Consider the following 23,702-nt stretch of genomic DNA (forward strand, 5'->3'; position numbering starts at 1 on the left):
CTACTGTGTGTACTTTTGTGCGTCTGCCATCTACAGATTGAGTCACATTTTATTCAGAAAAGTACTTTCAACTATTTTCGGGAATGTCATCCAAAAAGACAGTGTGGAGCTGAAATAATCACTTTATAGAAGTTTGTTAAATTCTTTCTTTTTTTTTTCAGAACAAGAATGAAGAGACATGAAAGTGGATTTATAAATTTATTTGAAGGTTCACATAAAATCACAGGAGCATCAGTCCTCATGACATACTGTATACTACAATCTTTGCATCATTTCATTTAACAATCACAGCAGATAAGGCAGCTGAGTACAGTCAGAGTCTACTCACTAGTCTCACCCTTCTCAAACTACACAGAAGAGGATCTAGCTTGGTATGAAGGGGGACTTTTGTGATAATGTTAACATCAGCCAGTCCTGAGTTTCCACTCTCCAACCCTTCGTCCAGATAGAGTGGGCAGTGGTAGATTGGTACCTGAGGGGTAGTTAAGGGAACGACGGCTGCACAGTGAACATTCCTGTTATCCATTGAATATGAACTTTTACAGGGGGCTGTATCATGGGAACTGTTCGTGCTCCTGACTTGAGCTTTAACACAAAGAAGTGGTACTGAGCAAGACTGAGGAGAGACAGTGTCCTGTAGGACTTGCAGTTGTGTATCCCATGATGCCCCTTTAAGTTCCAGGCCACACAAATACACAGAATCCAGAGGAAGTGAGACAGGGTATGTGCTGTAAGACAGAACCTGTGTGGACAAGAACATCAGAGCTTATTATCCTTACTAACATGTTTAGTGGTAAGGAAATAAGTGTTTACTATAATTTTTTTATTTGAATGCTTTACCTGGAACTGTAGAATTATATCAGTGATATATTTACGATTTACTTGAGCAGCCTCTCTCATCATTGCCACCAGCAGGCCTCTGGCATTTTTAAAAGCAGATAGTCGATAAGCACCAGGTGGATCTGAAGCATCATGGTGCCACAGATATGCACTGAGCAACTCTGCCCTCTTCTCCAAGCCAGACAAGTCAGTGAGCTTGAGGAGGGACGCGAAGGTCAGCGAATACTGAACAGGCTGCTGCAGCTGTGAGAGGACCAAGGACACCGAGTCAATGAGATCATCCCACTCAGCCTGGAGGAAGTCACGCACAGGACCACGAGGAAGAGCTCCTGCATTTGTTACGGCACTTTCATTCTTGCTTGTGAGGTAGCGCTTCAGACCCTCCAGTCTGACTCTGGCATCACTGAACGCTGGCAGCGTAGCAAGCTGCTTTTCTTTGGTGCTAAAACGCCTTACTGATCGAAGGGGAGTTTGCGAGGTCCGCAGTAACATGGTCATGTTGTAGCTGGTGATCTTGATTATCTCAGTCGTTATGTCGGCATTAAAGCCCAGCACCACAGGCTCGCTGATGTTTGCTGATTCCCAGAGACCCTGCTCCACGACCTGCAGCTGTCCAGACAAATCTGAGGGCATAAAACATCCCAAATCTATTTTACACAGAGCAGCCACCAGAAAAGCATTCTCACACACACACACACACACAAAAACACACACACACACCAGCTCTAAGTCCGGAATTCAGTCTCATTTTGGTGCAGTATTGATGCACCAGTGCTCTGAGAGCTTTAAAGAAAAAATTGAACCATTTCTCGTCAACAGTGAATGTTAGTTAAATTGGTAGAAAAATGTCCAGTTACCAGAGTGACCAGAACTTCTGACAAGTTTCGAAAGGATGTGCGGTCCGCTGTTCAAGTGACGAGAAGCTGTAGTGAAGCAGGTCTTGGCAATGTCCTCCAACACCTCCAAATCTGCAGAGTCTGTCACATGGCCACCATACACTAGACTGACTACGAATGGAAAGCAAAAGTTAATTAATCGAGCAGTAACTGAATTAGGGTGTTTTATATTTTCATATTGCTTCACCTGCTAAATATTGCAAAACCTTAGTCTTGTCATGGCACAGATGGGCAACATGAATATATGCATCCACTAAAGCATGAAGGTCCTCCTGACTCCTTCAAAAAAACAAGAAGAAAATGTATACATTTATTTAGATTATAAATCTTTAAACATCATACAACACCTCTACCTCTCCATCATAAACAATTTATACAATGCATATTTACTTCCTTACCAGTGATAGATTCTTCCCTGGCCTAAATACTTGTAGGTCTGTCGCTGCACCAAGACAGAGTGAAAGATAGCGCAGCAGAGGAGTGACTTGTTGTCAGCCATGACACCCAACTGTGGCTGACTGATGGATGCCACCTGTCGCAAAGAACAGCTCAGCTCCTCCTTCAGATCCCAGGAAGAGTCACAGACCAGATGCAGAGCACACATTCGCACTGACGCTGTTTAAAAATAAAGACAGTCATTTCAATCATTATGATTATTACAACAAGAGCAAAACTGGAGTAGCTGTTTTTCTGAAAGCACATTTATAACACACATTTCCAGCACGCCAGCCAATATTACTCACAGGAGCATAGGAGAAACAAAATGTGTAAGTGCCCTTTTGGTCACTGCTGACCTACATAAAGCACTCTGTCACTAAAAACAAACCATGACATGGTCTGTGCAAAAGCTTCACTTTAGGAATCTTTCACATATACCTGTGAAAAATAGCTCTCCTTACACTGTAAAAGGTTGGAAGTGTACTAAAGTACAGAGTTACATGTTAATCTTCAAGCTGAATGGACCAACAGTGATGCTACTTTTAACAGTTGTTCGCTGTCATGACAAAAGTATGCTTCAGTACAACAAGATCTTCATTTCATAAATTAGGGTCGCATTTAGAGTAAAATAGAACAGATGGAAATGAATATTTGAAAAAGCAGCAACATAATAGATCTACCTGGTATGAGGTGTGATGTGTTTTCTTGAGTTATAAACCACAATCGGAAGCTGGGGTGAATCAGACAAGGCTTCTCTGTATAATAGGATGAGGCACATAAGTAGGCAGAAGAATCCACAAACATAAAGACTGGACAAGTTCTATAAATACATTTAAACTGATTTTGATTTACCCCCTACCTTTGACTGAGGAGATTAAATGACTGAGTTTAGCCACTACGTCATCATCCAGTTGTTCGAACAGATGACTGTTGTTAAACACCAACCAGTGGCCGTCATTAGCAGCTTTGTCCAGCATTGAAAGGAAGAGATTTCTGTCACAGAGAGCCCAAAAGGAAAGGACTTTCACCTGAACCTAAAGCATAGGAAGAAATGCATCAAGCACTGTATTACAGGCGTAACTCTATAATGGCAGAAAAAACTGTGCTATCACCTCTTTTTTTCCTGGTACACATTTGGCCAACTGGTTTATTAAACAAAGAGGCTCAATGCTTATCTGCATATCTCTATTTGGATTGGGCAATGTAAGAATGATGGGCTCCTTATGTTTGACCAAATATAGTGAGCATGCCTCTGGGTTCTCAACGAGAGGGGCTTCAGTCTCTGTTTTCTTTTGAGGCAGGCAGAGTTGACAGGCATTTATGGCATCTGCTAGTCCCTCCAGACAGTCGGGGATCATGGTCTTCCAGAGGAGAGCCCGCTGCAGCAAAGAGAGATGGCAGTGAGAACGACAGGGAACGGGCCCTAATACTGTAGAGGAAGGAAAGTGAAGGTACTCCTGCCATTGCTTCGGGGAAGCACAGAGTGAGCCAATTAGGCCTCTGAATGAAGGAATCTTTTCCAAGCGAAGTAGCTCTGAGTGGATAAGTGGGGAAATCCAGCTGGGAAGATCAGCGATGGAGGATGGTGAATCAGTCCCAGGATGCTGTGTGTCTCCAAGGCCTATGAGGAAGGCCAACCTCTCACCCTCAGAGCACAGCTGGTTGTGCTGGAGCAGGGCCAAAGACACAAGCAGCTTCAGAACAGAAGCATGGGTCTTGAAAAGACAAGGCCTGTATTGTACCAGCACTTTGACTACCATCGTGTTTATCAACTCTTGTATTATGCTCCCTGGAACTTTCCCTATTATCCTGTCCTTCCCAGTGAAAGCTTCTTGCATCACAGTCATGAAGCCATGTAGGGAGAAATAATAGGCAGGGGAAAGACTGGACACAGCCTGCAGGGTCTGGTAGAGAGCGGCACCCAGCCTCACGAAGTGGCGAGGCACTGCCAGCAGGGACTCATGGTGCTCCAGCTGCTCCCTCAGCTGCTTCATCTCATCCTGCAGCTTCTTCGTCACTTCTTGACAAACTTTTACACGGGGAAGAAAATCCGGGTCTTGCAGCAGGACAGTGTTAGACTGCAGGATGTAACCCATTAGAGCGTCCTAAGATGAGAATCAGAAATAACTATTAAAATTTAACATAAAACTTTTTGGTAAGACTTAAAGCTGACACTGCAGTTTGACTGAAAAAAAAAATACAACCAACCCTAAAAAATTCAGGACACAACTGGTACAAAGTACAATACCATTGATAAAATGGACAATAAAAGTCAGGTCAAAATATTCTGCATGAATGTGTTCAGCTTATAACATGAACATGACATGATATAAAATGCACAATTTTCAGAAGAACTACAGCATAAGCAAGCTCCTTATATGACCATGATGGATTGGGTTTTAAACTACTTTACATTCAGTGTTGTTTTGTTTAACACAAGGTAAGTCACTTGACATCAGTATGATGCAAAAGGCTGGTCTAGTCACCTCCTCTGTGGCCAGTTTCTCCCGCAGCTCCTGTTTGTAATTCTGGAATTGCAAGTGTTGAATCAGCAGCTCTTTACACTCAGCCTGCAGCAGCTGTGTCAGCATCAGCTCTGGGATGTCTTCTGAGCTCAGAGAAAGGTCAACCACACGTACCTGAGCCAAGATAGATGGATGGATCCCTACAGAACAAGAACAAGACAACTACTAACTAAACGTTTTCCAGAGAATTTCCAGAAGAGGATCTAGTTTACCTAGTCTCTACATTAACATTTGGTGTTAACCAAGACAAATGTCATTTATTTTACTTGCTCTACAAATAAAATCAGGAATGAAATCTGGTGCAAAGTTAAATTGTCGCCACTAATCAAACTAACCACTGTTAAGTAGTCTAATCGGCAGACATGTGCTGAGGAAGAGGCAAAACTCAGGATGGACCATCTGAATAGGTTGATTTAATCCTGGAAAGTAACATCCAGCAGGACGTGACAACTTGGCCAGGAACTGAAGATTGGGGATTGCACGCTCCACATGAGTAACCAGTACTCTCAAACCTACAAAACAAAAGATTAAAAATGATTATTATGGTGAAAAAAACAGACTATCAACCTTTACTTGTATTTTTCTTATGTCACCTCTCTCAGCAGCCTGGTCCAGCTTGTGCACCAGTTCCACGTCATCTCCACAAATTACCATCCCAAAATCTATTTCTTCCTCAAGTTTTTTTTTCTTTCCTGTTGAGTAGATATTTATCATACACTGGTCCAATACAATTCAGTCTTACATGGAGTTGTGTGATTTAAAAATCATAAAAACGGTCTTTGTATAGAAATAAAAAGGGTAACAAGCATGCAGTGGATAAAAAAATCAGCCACAGCAATCAAACCACTAACAGGTGAAGTGAGTAACTTTGCTTATCTTGTGTCACCTATGAAGGGTGCATATTAGGCAGAAAGTAAACAGTCAATTCTTAAAACTGATGTGTCAGAAGTATAAAAACATGCATGTGTTACATTGTAACAAACAAACTGTGATGGCTAGATAAAAGTCTCCAGAAAAGCAAGTCTTGTGGGATGTTCACTCTACACACAACTTCCTGTTTGCTATTTCATATCAATGTATCCATGTTGATCCTTGTAGACAAGCATCTACACTAAACATGATTGTTGGAACTAAACAATAGAACATGAGCAGAAGGGCTGGTCTGATGAATACCATTTACCATCTGTGGATGAGATGGCAGCATATTGAAATAAAAGAAGGTAGCAGGCCAGTAGAGTCTCTGCCTTCTCTGTGCAGTGCTGGAAGAGCTGATATTGCATTCATGCAGATACTACTTTTGCACATTCTACCTACATAAACACTGTTTACACCATGTACACCCTTTCATGGCGACAGTCTTTCCTATTGCCTCTTTCAGCGTACACATACAAAATGCTACACTTCAACAACTTCAACTTTGATGAATGTCCCAAAAGTGTTCAAGGTCTTGACTCATCCAATCTGATTAAACATCTGTGGGATTTGTTAGAACAGCAAGTGCAATTCATGGAGGTCATATCTCACACGTTACACAATCTAATGGTCTTCTGCAAAGAAGCTAACGGATAATAGCACAGCACAACTTCAGAGGTTTTGTGGTGTTCATGCCTACATGAATCAGTCCTGTTTTAACTGACAAAGGGGAACCTACAAAATAATAGTTGGTTTTAATGGTTTCATGTTGTGGCTGGTCCAAGTAAATGCTACATGTGTAATTAATCATTTTGAAAATGTAGGCACATACCTGGGATGAGACTATTTGGAAAATTCATCTCCAGATGTTGCTGGCTGTCTACTAGTAGAGGCCAATGCTGGATGTAGGTACTTCTGTATCCACACAGCAACAGCTTAACCACCAGCCTGGCAGAGAGAGTGTCTTCAGTTTGCCACTCATTCATCCCTAATGCCTGACCCAAAGGCAACTGCAATCTCTCAGTTACAGGGATGGGAAAACCAGGAGATAAGGAACCAGGTACAGTGTCTAACTGTGTAAACAGAGAGGTTCTGGGGTCGTTGGGGTTTATGTCGATGCTTCCTGTCTGGCACAGAGTCTGCCACTTGCGCAGCAGTTCTGTGCGTGTATCAGGTCCAAAAGGGCCTAAATACGAGACGGTTGCAGCCAAGAGGAGGGCGTCTCCTGGCACATTTTGATTACGTACCTCTGTATCCTGGGCAGAAAACAGAGAAAAAATAATTTTCAATAAAGAAACATTCAAAAGTAAGTATGTTAAATGTGATATGTTAAAAGTGATGTACAATGTTTGTGAATTACCTGAGCAACAGCCCTCCAAACTTTGCCATATGTCTCACTCTGCCCAGCACATGCAGAAGCTTCTTGCTCTGCACTTTCAGCTTTGTGTAGCAGCATCAGTTGTTCCATTAGGTCATTTTGAACACACTGCAGATGAAGCTCAGTGGCCTCCAGTGAGCTGTATACCTCCTGCTTGCGCTGCTCGGCTCGATTCAACCGACTTCTCGTCTCTGCAGCCTGAACCTCCAACTGCTGCTTTAGGAACACTCGCTGCTGAACACAGCAGTACTCATACACAGCCTGGACCCATCGACAGAGGGATTCGCAGGCCTTACTGACCTCTCGCACAGCCTCAGGCACAAACTGGGGACTGTGAACTATCTGCCCAAGCTGTTGCAGCTGTTCATTTGTCAGGTTGTAGCGGTCAAAATATTCCAGTTCCTGCACAAGGAGACGTTAGTAAGACAGTAAGATTAAAGCCTCAAAGCTACATTGACAAAGAAACTGGAACATAACTACACAAACTGATAAATGATGGCACAACTTCAGTTTTATCTTTATCCACTTATGATACTCTATTTAATTTACTGACCACTGCAATCAATGAAATCTGTAACAAATTTGCTGCAAGACATTTTTTTTCCCACCTGGAAAAAGTCTGCTTGGGAAAGAAGTTGTTTAGCACTTTCCCAGCCCGGTGGATGACTAAACAGCAAACAAATAGCATCCATGACTTGCACAACTCCCACAGGTGGGTCTCTGTAGTGGCGCACCTCCTCTACATCCGATGGATGCAAACACTTAAGAATCTGAAGGCCTGACAAGAATGCAGGTTTTATCTGGGGAAAAAAATTACATGTGAACCTAAAGCTCATTTTTGTGTAACAATACTATTAAATGTTCCCAGTTTTTTCTGTCAAACTAGCTCGAATGAATAAAAAAGTATTTTATAATGGGCGAAGAAATGCTTTCAGTTATTTCAAGGATTTAGAGCTACTTATTGTAACAAAAAGAAAACAAGTTGACCTGTTTTTGAGCCTGATTAATCTGCTCTTCCAGGTAACACAGTTGCTGGTCCTCTGCAGCGCACTTCTCACAGGCTTCCTCAAACAGTTTCTTATGATCTTCTACTGCTTGAAGGAGCTCTTTCTCACGCTGCAGGACAGAGAGGAGGGAGGCGTGGCGTGTATGTAGTTAAACAAATCATTTTTTGCTGCAGACGTGCTATAAACCGAATGCTGCTTATTTAAACTGAAATATTAGCTGAGGCTACTTTAGCATAACGTGTTCTTTAAAACTACATTTTTCCCTGATGTGTAGTATGTTCTACATAAGCATTTGAAGTGTGATGAACACACATATCTTTTAAATAACTTTTCAATGTGAATAACCTTGGGTAGTAGACAGGCAGACCAACAACTAAAACAGTACATGCTAAAGTTCTCCACTTTACCTGGTCTGTTTCAGAAACCATCCTCTGCACACTTATTAAGTGCTCTTTACGCTGCATGGATATGTTGTTCACTGCATCCAAACGAGACACAGCAGCAGCAATTCTAAAAAAAAAAATATATATATATATATATAAATATTATTGTGGACAAACATGGTCATTTCTGTTTAAAACATAATAGGATGTTAGCCTGCTGGTTTTGGTTACTGTGATTAATGTAGCTGTGTGACATTTTGTAGAGGATGTAGTCTGTGGTACAGTTGTGCTATAAATTTGTGCTTTTTGTACCAACTATAATTTGGCTTTAACAGGAAAAAAGGTGCTCACAGAAATATTTTCACAAATGTGTTGTTATATGTGCTGCAGGATATCAAACAATGGAGATAAAGGAAGGAAAAGAGGGAAACCTCCTGGTCTCAGAGGTACCTGTTGGCTTTGTCCTGGCACCGCTTGTGCAGGAGGCTGCAGAGGTAACCAAAGTGGGCAATGAATTCCATATAAGTCCGAGGACTGAAAGGCTGATTTCTTAGAAGGACAGAAGCATACTGGAATGCAGACAGATGGATCCCTGCCATAGCCACAGACAGGCTGGCCTCTGAGCTTCCTCGAACCACTTAATAAAAAGAAAAGGACAAAGGTAATGTCTCGCTACAGTCGAGAGAAAAACAAAAAACAAGGGGTTTAAATTAATCCTGATGTTGTGTCTCACTTTTACAAGGGCTTGTTTTGAGGCACTGAACAGCAACTTCCACCAAAGACTGGTGAGACCACGGCTGGTACACCTCAACACAACAGCTGTGCCTGAGGGCCTTGGCCATTTGTCCCTGTACAACAAATAATGTGCAAATTAAATTAGGAATAAACCCTGAGCCAATTTGTAAAGTTGTTAGCTCTTTTGGCCACACTGCAAACTTTCAAAAGTAGTTTAGTATTTGAGTTGTTTTTTTGGTATGAAATAAATGCATAGGTTTTAATAAAAATACTTACAACCCAGCTTTGTGCTTCATTTTTGGAAGGTATGTCAGTGCTTTCTGACATGCTGTATGGCATTAGCAGGAATATGTGGATATTTCTGTGGACTTGACTCAAACGCCTTTGTTAAAAAAGAAAAACAGTATATCTGGTTTAAATGTTTTCACACATTGGCTTTAAAACTGACTGCAAAATATTTTTTCCAATATATCCCCTTCTTATAAATGTTTTTTCCAAATCTACAGTATAACTGAATGTTACATAAACATATACCATCACTTTACATACTGTATTTAAGTACGTTTAAATTGACACTGACTATACCAAATGTATTTAGGTCTGTTTTGGGAGAGTTATGTGGTGATAATCTATCTCTTAACATGATGAGCATTAGATCAGCTACTTTTTCCTCTTACTTCTCAAACATCCAGTTGTCCATAAGATATCTTCGTGAGTATTTTGCTGCAGTCATTCTGGAAACAAGGTCCCTCAGCTCTTCGTCAGTGAAGAGTGCTGGACAGGCACCATGAGCCATCAGTACCAGTAATTCTTCTCTGACAGACTGGCTGATTTCCTCATGGACCAGTATGATGACACTGATTCCATCCGACCTAGTCTTATTCCCAGCTTCTTTCAGGATTTCATGAAGATTATTTTGATTACCAGCATGTATCTCCAATAACTCATAGCCTGTAAGGTGGCCAGCTAAACAGACAGTGGTTTTGCGGCCTGTGCCCCTATCTGAGCCAATCAGCACTCCATGACCTCGAGGTAGCAGCAAAGCCCTGATAATGTGTAACAACTGACTCACCCTCTGTCTGTGTAAAATGTATTTGGTTGTGATGCTGCAGTCAGGTCCTTCACCTTCTTCTTTTCCGTCCGTAAGTACACACAGCTGTTGCACTAGCGTATCAAGGTCTTGCTCCTGATAAGAAGGGCTAAATTTAAAATATTGTTGCTGTTTTATCGACTTTAGGGCCTCAGAGAGATCAGGACCAAACGCAAGTTGTGCCATCGTGTCTTCCAAATACTGAAGAATCTGTGGTTGCTGAAGGATGTTTTCAGGCTTAGTTAATGTGCTGTGCAATTGGCTTTGCTGGTTTAGATCTTTAGGCAGATCTACAGGGTCTGTATTTTCACCTGCTGGCTGACTGTCCCCATCAATTTCATTAGCCAGTTTCATTCCATAGTGTGTTGCTGCTGTCTTGGCTATGAGTGACACAACAGTTTTCCTATCATCCTCTGAGCACAACCTGTCACTGAAAGTACGCATGCACTCGTGCATCCACACCTGTACTATGTTGAGAACCGATGCTGGAGGAAAGCCTGGTTGTGAAACCTCCTTGGTCTCCTTGTTTGAGATTACAGACCTCCATAGGTACATCCCCTGAAACACCTTCTGAAGATCACGATGGGAAAATATGAAATGAGGCCTCTGCACAGAGGGCTGAAATCTGTCACTTACTGCATGATACAGCTCATTAGTAGCACTGACAATGGAAGATGACATATCCTCACCAATGTGCCTATTAAGTGGCATTTCACTGAGCCAGATTTTTAGCCAGGGAGAATAGATAGACATTAAAATGTCTGGGGATACGCCATCAAGCACAAAGATAGAAAACAGGCGTGAGAGCCGTGGGGATATAACACCGCTGTGGGAATGATCCAATCCAGAAATACAGCATGCAGCCAGGTAGCTGATAGTTCCCGACTCTAACAACTCGGAGCTGTAGGTGTCAAATGTTAGAATCTCTCCTTTTGAAATACTCTGTCTTAGTGTCTCTAGAGCCATTGCAGACCTTCCAAAGACGTCTATGAACAAAAATGACAGGCATAATGACAACATAAAGATTCACACTGTACTAAATCTGGTTCAAACTGAATCACATAAATTCTGTTATAAATTGTGTTACTCACCACAGGGGGCTTCATGTAAATCATCAACAAACAAAAACAAGCGTAGCTGGTTTGCCATGAAGCCAGTAGTCTCTTTACAGTTCTTCTGGCATCTGATGCTTTTCAGTATAGTGTGCAAGTCTCTGGAGCTCAGAAGTGGACTGGCTGGTAGGTTAATGTGTGGCTTGTCAAAAGTCAGCACAGTTTGGCACAGTGTGGTTTTTCCAGAGCCAGGCTCTCCAGAAACCAAAACTGGCTGCTTTGCCTCCAGCATGAGGTTCAGGAGATATGTGTATTTCCTGTACTATGAAAAACATTTGAGACACCTGTAAATATTCAGAAACAGCGACAAATACTGTATGTATTCTAAGTATAGTAGGTGCAATGTTAAGTACAAACCATTGGAATGACAGAGCCTGTCGACAGCGTATTCGTGGGGCACATCTTAGTGTCGATACTAAAGAAGTGTTCATACACACTGACTTCATCAGGGACCACAATTTTGTATCTGCAAGTTAGGAGCACTTGGCGGGCTAATAAATCAAACTGTGGCCAGTGGCTAAATAAAAACAGAAATATATGAAGAACACTGGTTACAGAGAGAAATATCGACAGGCGGTAGTAGAACTCAGTATGTGTAAATATATAATGTGTGACCAAGTAAAAAAGTTTAATAAAAAAAAATCTTACCGAGAATGGAGGCGACCACCAAATCCCCAGATATAAGCCAGGAGAAAAATGTTTCTGCTGAGCTGCTCCTGCTTACTTTGGGCACCTGTGGCTGCTGGAGGAATATCTGGTAGAGGGGAAGGACATGACGTTTTTGTAAGGGTAACATAATTATGCCATGCTTACGGGGTTTTACATTTGTTACAAGTTATTTTACCTGTTGTGTCGATATGTGCCACTGACTCAGGTTTTTCTACTTCCTTTCCAAAATGTTGTAGGAGGGCATGCAGGATCCTGACAAATGACATGACTTCTTGCAGTCCGTGTGTGGGGGCTTTGCAAGATTTTCTTTCAGTGTGGATTGCAGAGGTTAAACTCCTTTGCCCAAGCAAATGAAGGGTGCTAGAGAAAAGATCTTCAGCCAAGTGATTCCACATTTTCACAATTCTGTGATCTAGTTTGTATTTAAAGGAGAGAGCATCTATTTCACTCTTCCACACAGACTTCCACAGATCATCTCCTGTGACATAAACAAGGCTGCAGCGGGTCACTGCAGAGGGGCTTGCATTGCATAGGTCAGTGACTTCCATAAGCAGCTTTAGTTTTGACTGAGACAACAATGTCTCACCTGACGACAGACCCAGAAAGGCATCCTGAGAACTGCACAGTGTGGTTAGGTAATCTAACCAGCCGGGCTGCCCCACAGGCTCCCCATCCATTACCAGCCACTTCACTACTACTGTCTCATCAGTTTTCTTCTCATTGTTACAGAGTTTAAAGCTTGCATGCTCACGCCTTCCTGCATCTCGCAGCACCTTTGCCAGAGCTCCATCTATCCATCCTCTCTTTTCACAGAAGCAGCCAAATATCTCATCATGGGACATAGCGTTAGGAAATAAGACTAAAGTTTCAACAAAGCTCCAGTTTGAAAGAGATATCTTTTGATCTGCCTGGGGAGAGCCTGCATCAATCGTATTGTCCTTGTCAAAAACCAACTCCACTGTCTTAGTAGCCAGGCTATTCAGTGCTCCAGTCAGAGCAGTGTAACAGGTGCTCTTTCCGCTCCCGGGGGGCCCTATAAGCAAAACTGCCTGAGACAATTTCATGGTCTGGTAGAGTGTAAGAGCATTGCAAATGATGTCTGTGTCACAACAGAAGTGTTTTTGTTGTATTTCTTCTCTAAGTGCATCTTCAAGTTGGTTCTTTTCAGCTTCTTCAATAAATTGTTGGACAAGCGGAAACTGGCATGCTATAGGAAAAACGTCTTTGAAAAGCATGTAGAACTGTGAGATGGCCTTCTTCTCGGGCAGCAGTACAGAAAGAATGGCTCTGACAATCGCTTCCTCTTCCATTAAACTTTGTACAACCATCAAATAACAACGGTGTGACTTTGGAGGCTTTTCAGTTTTCCTTCCGTCCTCCTCAAAAGGTTTGATAGGCTCATTTTGTGACGACATAAGATCAGTGTCGAGTGAATCTTTGGACTTTGAATTTTCTCGTCCCCTTACAACCTGCTGCAAATGTCTTTCAGAAGCTGAGATGATCTTTTGCAGGATAACAAGAAAGCAGCTGTCATTGTCAGAGAAAAGATCAGGTAGACAATGGGACTCTTGAGCCAGGCTAATGAGGGACACCAGACGTTGACTTAACGACATGGCGTCTGAAAAACCAATGGAAGTTAGCATTACTTCTGCAATTATTCTGTAATCTGGACGTGTTAATGCAACTGATCTTGTAGCAAATCGCAGACTTTCAGGAACTCTAGATATATTTTCTTTTGATGAGATGGCAACACATCCATAGCTGAGGCTGGCAGAAATGTGTTTTCCTGCAAGTGTCATGTGACATTCTGACTCAGCAGCATTTGTGAATCCCGCGACCCCATCAGAAATTTTCATCTCTGTCTCACAATTTAGCCTCTCCTTTTTATCTCTTCTTAACATGTTGAAGGACTGGTGTATGTCAACTAGATGCTGTCCTAGTATCGACAGATCACTGTGTGTTAGCAAGTCCACAGAGTTCAACACAAGCCATGCCCCTGCCTGAAGGGCCCCAACCAACATCCGCTGAATAACACGAGGCATCATGCTTGGATAACACTGTTTTAGGACAACCTGTCGCCCCAGCGCTTTTCCTAACTGGATCACAGTATTTTTCTTTCCAGACATGGAAGGGCCACCCACAGAACAACATCTGTAGGTTGTCAGAGCAATAAGAATCCCTAGTATTGCCCGGTCTGTGCAAGGTGTATGCACCATCTCCCACTCTCCTGGGCCAGAGTATTCAAAGCTGTACTGGACTTGATGGCCCAAAATATCCACAAAACATGTTGGATCATTATTCTCCTCTGAGTTAATATAATATTTCATACAACTCAGCCATTCAAAAGATGACTCCCGCGCACACGGAACATCCATGAGTCGATGTAGTTGCTCTGCATGATTCATTGTAAGCTGCAGTAAAGCTCGCAGACACATCATTGTGTACTTGGAAACTTGAGTTCCAGTTTTAGATCCTGTGACTCCGTCTCTTATATAATGGCTAAGGTCTTTCAGCTTTGCGGCGATATGTGCCTTTATGGTGCTGAACTTCACTGAGCTCGATTCTTGGAAAGCTTGTAGAACAACACTGCACCACATTGCCTTCTCCACCACCAGAAGACACTCAAGAGGATATTCAGAAAGCAGGCCCAGCACAGCTACCGCACTGGGGAGCTGGTTGTCTCTAGCTTTTGTGTCACTTGCTAAATTTTGACTGGATGGTTCGAGCTGTTTTCTCACAACAGCACACTGTGTCAGAAGCTGTACCATGGTCAACTTTAATTTTTTGTCAAAGTTACAAAACCACTTCAAAGCGTCTGCATTTGGTTCTAAAGGAGACTGAAAGGCAACGTGTTCTTGGAAGCTGCCAAAAATACCCAGCACCTTCATCTGCCTTTGGCACTCAGATATAGAATCACCATCTCTTTGTATTTCACAGTCAACTTCAAGCAAATGAACCCCTTTAAAGCTTTTTTGAACAAAGGGTTGAAATTCAAAAGGTGTTGGGTCCAAAGAGAGTATCTGCATCACTTCCCTTTCACTCAAAAACCAGAATCTGGGACACTCTTCACAGAGGTCATCAAGAAGATCTGACATTTGTTTTGAAATTACTTCCATTGCAGACAAACCATTAAGAAGAACCTGGCAAAGGCTATCACCACGAAATCTGTCATTTGTTTCAGTGGAAACTAAGTTCAACACACGGGGTTCGTTTGATATGGAGGCCATCATTTCCTCGAATGTCTCATCAACTGGTTGAAAATGCTTCAGCTATAAAAAAAGATTAAAAAAAAGATTTAAAAAAAACATCATTAATCAAACACACTGACTTCATCAACTGTCATTCATGACAGTTTAAGGCACAAGAACCTACCAGGTCCATTCTTTGAGTACGGAAAAATGTCCCACCAAGCACGTTGGTTAAGAAGGCCCACATTTGCTGATATCTTTCAAGTAAAGCAAGCAGCTTCTCTACAAATATTTGAAGGGAAAATAATTCTTACAAGTCTGTTTGAACTTTTTATGGACATTAAGATAAATTCTCTCTTAGTCTTTCAATTTTTAAAGATAAAATTAGTTGCCGCTTTACCAAGTTCTTGTAGTGTTTGAATCCAGTCCTCCAGCGGCAGCCTGAACTCAACACTGTATGGGGACTTTAACATTGTGGACAGCATCATCAAACTGGTCTCAATCTCAGCAAAGTGTACTCCCAGATCTGTGTGAGGAAACACAAAGCAAATGTAAGCAACATGTAAGCTGAATATACCAAATACACATTTCCTCCAAGCAGGGCAGCTAGAAGGTAATTCAAAAATGATGCTTACAGTGACTTGAGCCTCACCTATAGTAAATCTAGGATCACTGGGGTGTTTCCTGTCAGTTGGCACATTGAGAAGGGCGCCTTCTGTGGTCTTCCCAGTGTGTTTGCACCGTGTTTCCACGCAAAGGGGAGCAAATACATCCAACTGAAAGAGTTTGCCTTCCCATCTGTGACAAAGCTTTTGGAAAGTTTGCTTCATGTCACACTCCCTTTGTGCACATCTGCAAATCTGACAAAATAAAAACACAGCGTCTTATGTCAGATTCGTATTGCGTGTTTTCAAAAGCAACTATTTCAGCAGACTGTTTGCCTGTTATTTCCCTTTAGCAGAACTGCCAAAGCTGCTCTAGTTAAAACCTCTCTCGTGTTCTACCTTGTCAATCAGATTCTGATGACTTTCAAGTTGTTGAGACATGAGATCAGCAACAGTCACATTCTTCTCTGATTTATATTTTAGGCCCAGGTCTGCACAAGAGAACATATATTTCAGTTCTATTACATTTACTGTGATTTCAGAAGTATGGAAGTGCTATAGCATAGGCACACTCTCTGACCTTCTAAAATGGCTCTCCAGTGTTTTCCTTTCAGTGTGGGGCTCTGTAGCTTGGCCAGGACTAAAACCTGATGGCTTATGTTTTCCAGAGATCCTAAAATCTCCTGCAGCACTGCATCACTGGCAGGTATGGTGGTTGTTAAAGATTGAGCCTGCTCCTTCCACTCTGTAATTTTATCCTGGGCTTCAGAGACCACAACCTGACAGAAAAATGCATGTGTTATTTGTCTGTTGGCAATATTTATACCTCAGGGTTTGCTATAATAACAAAACATTATTTATACATCTATACAGTTTAAATATCAGTAGATATAATTTATATAAGTACAATGCTTTATTTAATGACCTATTATAAAAACAGAAAAACATGTCTTTTAGAAATGTGGCACCACACTGGAATTTTTTAATTAATTAAGAAATTAATCAAGCATAAAATTCAACCACTAATTCTTCTGTTCAGGAATGCTAGCAAATAAGCGTAATTTGGCGTCTTGATCAAAAATAATAATTTGATTTACTATTTTTTACAGTTTTTTTGTAAAACAGCAGATTAAAAAATTCACATATAACATTAATTATATTTTAGCAGTAAAAGTATCATTTTGATTAATGGGCTTGCACATACTGGTGGATTAACCAGTACAGAAGCATCAAAAATGATTTTAACCATTATGTACATTTAGCATAGCCTTACATGACTGTATCATGGGGTAACCTGTGATTGACATACCCCATTGCAATTTTTTTGTCCAAAGAAATAAATATGTCATCTCATTAACATGAGAGGCGGTTCTTGACTCTGAATATGTTTAACAGAGAAAAGGGTTGATTTCATGTTACCTCACTAAAAACCATTGGCTTCCATTCTTCCAGCCATGTAGTATAGACTGCTATCAGTTCCCACAAGTCTTTGCGGGCTATGACCTTCTGAACATCTGTGGTCAATACGGTGAGATCTATTGTATGTTCTAATAGGAAGCAGAATAGAGAGAATAAACGTGCTTTTTGTAAGCACCTGTTTGTTTAATCTTTACCAAACCAAACCTTTCAATCCTTCAAATATTCAAAATACAGCATCATCTCACCTCCCATCTGTTGACTGCTCCTACTAAGCAGGTCCAGCTTTGCACTGAGAGTGTTTACATGCATGCACATGTAGTTCAGTTTGGACATCATCTCTTTGGCATTTTGGCCAGGATCAAGGAAGGGTCCAGATGTAGAGTCAGAGACGATATTTTTAAGGTCACAGAACAGAAATGAGAACATCATGTCCAGTGCTTTAGCCATTGAAGGATGATGGTGGCAAACAAGGTCATCTGCTTCCTTCAACAGGGGAATAAAGCAATTCCACAAGTTCAGCATCTAAATATAAAACACAAACAGAAGCACGAGGCGTTACCTGAGCACACTCACATCCCATGTAAAGCCATGATACGCTTAATATTGTGGTTATTTATAGCGTATTTGCCATTTCTTTGCATTTGCTTTCAGACCTTTTCTTCCACATTCAGCTCCGCCTCTGTCATATTCCTATAGTTCATGCAAATCGTGTTTTGAAGAGACTGAATGTACTCCAGATGTTTCTGTTTGTCAGGCAAGACCTTCACAAATTCCCTCACCTGTCAAATGAAAAATTTTGATTTATAATTTTGCTTAGATTGCTTAGAATTTAACTACATACATACACACACATATAGATAGACAGACAGATAGATAGATAGATAGATAGATAGATAGAGAGAGAGAGAGAGAGAGAGAGAGAGACTAGGGTTCTTCACTACTGTGTCTTCAAACAACAGCATGTACATCTTAATGCAGTAAGCATCACCTGGATAAAGGAATCTAAATTCAGAACACATTTACCCTGACAAAGCAGTCTTTGATGTAAATAATTTAGCTGAAGTCAAGAGACAAGACAAGAGGTGCCTCCAGAGGATGTGAATGTTCTGACCACCCTCCTTCTTTGGGTACATCACAAAAAAGTAGCCTAAAGTCTTTACCGAGGACTTTTTTTTCTCCTCCCTTAAAATACTATCTATCTGTTTTTCCTATATTTTATCACATTCTACACTTTTTTGCAAATAAGTAATTTTTAAAAAGTTTCTGTACCCTAAGAGCATATTTTGAGAAGTCACGCAAGTCTTGAGGTGCTGTCTTGAGTTCAGCAGTAGCTCCCTCCAAATATGATATGAGGCTCTCTGACTCCTTCCTTATCTGCTCAACTAGTTGCTCTTGCACTTCCTCTTCGATGAACCTCAGCCGTTGCCCTGGAGAAACACAGGGAGAGACGAGGAGGGCATTTATCATGAAGAACAAAGTGTAAGTAATGAATTTATCTACCAAGGGCCAGGACATTAAAGCACTTCACGATTTTAAAAAGTCACTGAACAATTAGTTCCTCCTTCTTGAAGCTATGCTGAATTGACCAAAGAAAGGTCCTTGTATATGAAAGTATTTGAATCTTCAAGCTATACTCAAGATACAATTTCCATTTCATTCGATAAAGACATACCTAGAGCTTCCTTTGTGTGGGTGCAGTGGATGACGAACAGCTGATTGGAGGAAGAAAATGACGAGTCAGCTGCACTGATTCTTTCAGCCCAGTTGCGCACCTTCCTAATGTTCTCCTCGTACACTGACGCAGGCCGACCCCTCATGGATTCCAATGAGGCTCGACTCCACTGACAAATAAACAAATGGATCTGCACCATCCATGCGTAGCTCTCATACAGCTGTTGGATCTCTAGTTCGGCTTCCTGTCCAGAGAACAACAAAACACCTGTATAAATCTGATTGTTTGATTAATGCATTTAATTTAATTAAATGCATTTAATACGGCTATTAATGGACTTGAAAGTGACAGTCTTGCCTGCATGATCTCAGACTGCTCCTTCTCAACTTCTTTTGTGATGTCATTGATGCTGATGTGCCACTCTAGCTGGCTTTTGGAGAGAGGAGAGTAGCAGCCATGCACCATGTTGCCTTGCAACACTGGAAAAGCAACTTTAGGCAATGTCTGCCAGCAAGCTGACATGTCTCTCAGAAACTGACTAGTGTTCCCATCAGTGTTTTTGTCCACTGGGAATGAAAAAAAGAAAAAAAAATCTGTGACACATTTAGACCAGGCCCAGGCACACTTTCACATCAGTACTGAGGGTTTATATCAGAAGGAGCTCATATACAGGAAACAGGAGCCGTAACACTCCAATACAAAAGGTCATACCTGTATTTACAGAAGGGTTAATACAGCTGAAGTCATGGTCTAAATCCTGAGCAGAGATTAACACATCTTTGCTGACCTCTAGGAAAAACCCGCAGTCATCACATTTCTACAAGTAATGAAAGCTGATGTGAGACAAACTCATGGCTGCTGCTTGACTAAACATAAAGAAAACACTGATGTGATTATACTATGCATAATTGTTTGATGTGAAGTAAACACAAGCAGACAGTCTCAAAGGCCAAATTTAAATCAGGCTTATTCACAGAACATAGAGTGAGAGAAACAATTATTTGACCCCCTGCTGACATTGAAGTTTGCTTATTCACAAAGAAATGAACAGTATGTAATTTTTATGGTAGTTTTATTTTAATGGAGAGAGACAGAATATCAACCTCAAAAAAATCCAGAAAAAAACAAATTCTATAAATGTTAAAGTAATCTGTATGTTATTGAGCTAAATAACTATTTTCTGCCTTAAAACGCAGCCCTCATGGCACAAAGATTACAACCAATCAATCAAAGCACACCACTTACATTCCTGTCATGGTCCTCCAGTCCTCCTGTGCTGGCTCATTCATTTCGTCTTGCTCCTCTCTGCAATTTCTATCTCTCCTTTCTCTGTGTGTGAGTGCATGTGTGTGTCTGTGTGAATGACTAACCACACCTTGTATTTCAGTGGCAAGATTCTCCCCTGCTGCCTGCCCTTCAGGTCAGCGCAACTGAGTTGATTAATTCCCATGTTGGTAATCGTCTGATCAGTATTGATCAGCAGCCTTCATTTGTCGCCTGATCATTAGACTGGAAACAGAGAAGTTGGCTCACCTGCTCGTTCTTCTCTGCGTAATTTCAGAGTGAGTTACTGCGAGAGACAGAATTCCTGTGGAGAAATATTCTGCGGACTTGTCTGAACCAGAGCTTAGGAATCAGTAACTGGAAATCCTTCTGTTGTCACATTCTGTTGTTGTCTCACTTTAATTCCTCCGAGTCTGCATCTTGAATCTAATCAGTCCATTAGTTATGACAAATCCAACTTCCCTACCACAACGGTTCATTGCATAGAACGGATTGGGCTATGTACTGTAAGATCTTGATTGAGAACCTCTTTTCTACAGTCAAAACACTGAAGATGGGTCATTTCAACATAACAATGACTCGAAAACATACCACCAAGGCAACACTGAAGTGGCTAGCAAAAAGTACATTAAGATGATGGAGGGGCCTTGCCAGTCTCCAGACCCAATTTTGTAGAAAATCTGTTGGAGGAGCTGAATATTTGAGTTACCAAGCAGGTTTAAAAACCTAGAGGATTTAAAGAGTTTCTAAAATGAGGAATGGGCCAAAAGCCCTCCTGGTGACCAAGTAGAAGAAACGTGTTATCGCTGTTCTTCTTCACCAAGTACTAAGTTGCGTTTTACGTGAGGATCGAATGTTTATTTTATTCAGTGACATGCAAATCAATTTATAACTTTTCTGTAATGTTTTTTGTCTCGATTTTGTATTAATATTCTGTCTCTCTCCATTAAAATGAAACAACCATAAAAATTAGAAACTGTTCATTTCTTTGGAAGTGACCCAACTTACAAATTCAGCAGAGCATCCAATAATTATTTCCCCTCTGTACATGATGATTGCCTTGCAGAAATTAAACTGCTCCTGTGTTTGCATCTGCTGAAACGTGTAAATTACCTGAATAATAGAGTCACCTACAGTGAGAAGTGCTTGGCTCACTGCTTCTTTGAACAGATGTATTGGGGGCTCCACCGTCAGCTGATTATCAGCACTGAAACGCAGCTCGGTGTGGAAGAGAGAGCGCTTTGGCAGTTCCTTGCTCTAACGAATGACAATATACATAAAGTTAATTTCATTAAATATAACTTCATTGTCATTTTACTTCATCTAACACATCATCTATTACTTCATGCAGCAGTGGTGCTCCACAGTTATTGTAGGTTTATATCAGTGATTCTTCTGGTTATTGTTTGAGAACAGTAAACAATAAAAATATTGGGTGAAAGAGAAAAATAAAGACTTGTACAGCTAAAATCAACATTTTTTCCAACCACAAACAGTTAATAAGAGTTCATTTTTAACCTTTAAAAGATCGAGAAATGAAATAGCATCTTCTAGTATGACTGTCACGAGACTCTGCACAATCATCTGATGCACAAGAGCTGCAAAATTTCCCAATTTCTTCAAGGTGCTTTCAGACTGGGCCAACTCTTTCTTCAGCTTGCGCTGATGAGCCATGAGCAAATGTATGGGTTGTTGGAAGCTCTTTGGATCGTTAGCAAGTTTTAAGTGTAGCTGCAGCTCCTGGTGTTTCTTATAGCTGTCTTCTTTCACCTGAGGATATTAAATTGTCTTTAGAGATCATTTGATTAAAAAAAAGGCTTTGTTGTCTCTTATGATGAAACCATAAAAGTTGATTGTGGCGTAGTACCATATTTAGGGTGAGAGTGTGATACTGTGATAACTTCTCCAATATCTGCAGACACTCCTGATTCTTGCTTATCAGTATGTTCTTAAATTCCGTCAATGTGTGGCATTCACAGACATCCAGAGGCATCCAGTGTGTCTCTTTTAGTTCTTCAATTACTCTGTCAAAGATATTTTATTGTTGAAAATCTGAACCTGTCTCAAAGTTGAAAACTTTAGACTGTTGCTGGCTTTAACTCACTCTTTTAATAGATGCAGGGCATTCCTGAACTGAGGTACAGCTATGAGCAGCATGTCCTCCAGATTCTTTCTCCGGCGCTGAAAAATTCTCTTGCGCATGTTTTGATGCCACCTGGGAAAAAAAACATACAATTCAAAGGAAACAATAAATGTAAAGAAAAAAGGAAATAGTTTATACACTGAGTTATGCAAAAGGTATAACATTAACATTTATTACCAGAAAAAAGCTTTCTGCAGTCTAAAGTCCCTGAAAAATGCAATTTTCTGCAAATCTGTCCACAGCACATACTGTCTATACCACTCTGCCAGACTGACAGTTCCACCAATACCCGTCTGGGTAACATGCAGGACAGTTTTAGAGGTGAAGACATAGTGCTCAGGACCAGCTTCACTGGGATGGACAACTCGCAGGTCATAGGGTCTAAAAACAAAGAGGACATGCGTCAGTGGATTTATGGTTTGACAAGGGAAGATTTACCAAACCATGAAACTCAACTCAAGTGTTAAATAATCTTTCTCATCTTTACCTGTAAGCATCCCCATCTACTGTTTTGAGGTAATAAATCTCATATTCTCCCAGGTCTCTTTTCTGAACCAAAATTTGAACAACTTCTGCACCAGTGAGGGGAGATATACTTGGTTTGGTAGCCCTCCCATGTTTCAAGGTTGCTATCTTTTTATACTTGCAAGTTTTGGCTGTTTTTGATTCACCTTTTTCCTGAATACTGAAAAAATGAAACACAAGAAATTCATTTAGGAGTTTCTCTCATTTACAGGAAGTGTGACAACAATTTTATTTGTTGATGCTATAAATTATATCTTTAACATAAATGCTATCTGGAATGACACTTACACCCAACAAATACTGCATTGAAAAGTATCACAAAAGCCAAAGTCTAATTATCTGTAAGTATTATTATGTACCTCTCTGTTGTCGACTGAGTAATTCTAACAGGGATTTCTGTCCCTAGTGTTGAAGCCATTAATTGAGGTCCTTCTTTCCATTTTGTGTTGCCTATGGCTATCCCAGGTCCTACTTTAGCAATAATATGAGGCAAGTCTGCCAATGACAAATGTCCATCAGAGTGGACATTTTTGAGGAGAGAGGAACAACTGAACAGGGGCTTGGCTGCAGAAGCTGATAAGACACGAAACGGCTCCGGGCACAGAGGTGGTAAAGTCACTTTAGGAGAGTGAGTCTTTTTCTTCGCCTTGTGACCAGGCCTAGCAACATCTTTACCACGGCTCTGAGACGATCCATCACGGGATCTTTCCTGTGAGGCGGCATCAAACATGCTGATCTCCAGGGAATACCATCAGCAGCTCTTGTGTCACAAACCGGTGTTAATCATGCAATAGGACTTACTCTGGAATTTCTGAGGAGAGGGACAAATAGGTAAATTTAGCCTGAATCACAAACTATACTGGCACAATATATAAACCCTG

General features: G+C 41.0%; 2 protein-coding genes across 4 annotated transcripts in view; both read right to left on the reverse strand.

The window, feature by feature from the left end:
* LOC120716428 (extracellular serine/threonine protein kinase FAM20C-like) overlaps positions 1–23,702 on the reverse strand; it is a 36,352-nt gene that overhangs the window by 1,586 nt on the left and 11,064 nt on the right. The window contains exon 10 of one of the 3 annotated variants that reach the window (XM_040003974.1): positions 23,524–23,632. The exons of the other annotated variants lie outside the window; for them this stretch is intronic. Within the exon in view, the coding sequence (XP_039859908.1) occupies positions 23,588–23,632 (45 nt within the window). The 3' untranslated portion in view covers positions 23,524–23,587. Of the gene's footprint in view, positions 1–23,523; positions 23,633–23,702 lie in introns of those variants that run through there. 3 annotated transcript variants of the gene reach the window in all.
* LOC120716427 (dynein heavy chain domain-containing protein 1) lies at positions 180–23,576 on the reverse strand. The gene is made up of 43 exons (XM_040003971.1): positions 23,181–23,576; positions 22,784–22,981; positions 22,474–22,677; positions 22,258–22,368; positions 22,021–22,177; positions 21,672–21,923; positions 21,267–21,410; positions 19,581–19,686; positions 19,227–19,435; positions 18,870–19,113; positions 18,467–18,624; positions 17,851–17,976; positions 17,443–17,719; positions 17,198–17,325; positions 16,359–16,557; positions 16,178–16,269; positions 15,826–16,033; positions 15,574–15,699; positions 15,358–15,455; positions 12,161–15,254; positions 11,965–12,070; positions 11,674–11,833; positions 11,296–11,578; positions 9,792–11,190; positions 9,391–9,496; positions 9,113–9,227; positions 8,830–9,016; positions 8,404–8,506; positions 7,977–8,105; positions 7,598–7,789; positions 6,972–7,391; positions 6,444–6,867; positions 5,293–5,391; positions 5,035–5,211; positions 4,661–4,839; positions 3,287–4,279; positions 3,034–3,208; positions 2,855–2,929; positions 2,135–2,351; positions 1,924–2,015; positions 1,698–1,847; positions 841–1,463; positions 180–742 (listed from the first exon to the last, which is right to left on the reverse strand). Exons 1-43 carry the CDS (start codon positions 23,549–23,551, stop codon positions 314–316), a joined length of 13,335 nt encoding a protein of 4,444 aa, XP_039859905.1. The 5' UTR covers positions 23,552–23,576; the 3' UTR covers positions 180–313.

The sequence above is a fragment of the Simochromis diagramma genome, unplaced genomic scaffold, assembly GCF_900408965.1.
Source record: "Simochromis diagramma unplaced genomic scaffold, fSimDia1.1 OVJJ01000325.1, whole genome shotgun sequence".
Lineage (NCBI taxonomy): Eukaryota > Metazoa > Chordata > Actinopteri > Cichliformes > Cichlidae > Simochromis > Simochromis diagramma.

Coding starts and splice junctions, on each gene's coding strand:
- LOC120716427 (XM_040003971.1), bottom strand. CDS start 23,551: ATGTTTGATGCCGCCTCACAGGAAAGATCCCGTGATGGATCGTCTCAG. Junction 22,369..22,473: donor CTGCAGAAAGCTTTTTTCTG/GTAATAAATGTT, acceptor TTTTTTTCCCAG/GTGGCATCAAAACATGCGCA. Junction 2,016..2,134: donor CAGGGAAGAATCTATCACTG/GTAAGGAAGTAA, acceptor GTTTTTTTGAAG/GAGTCAGGAGGACCTTCATG.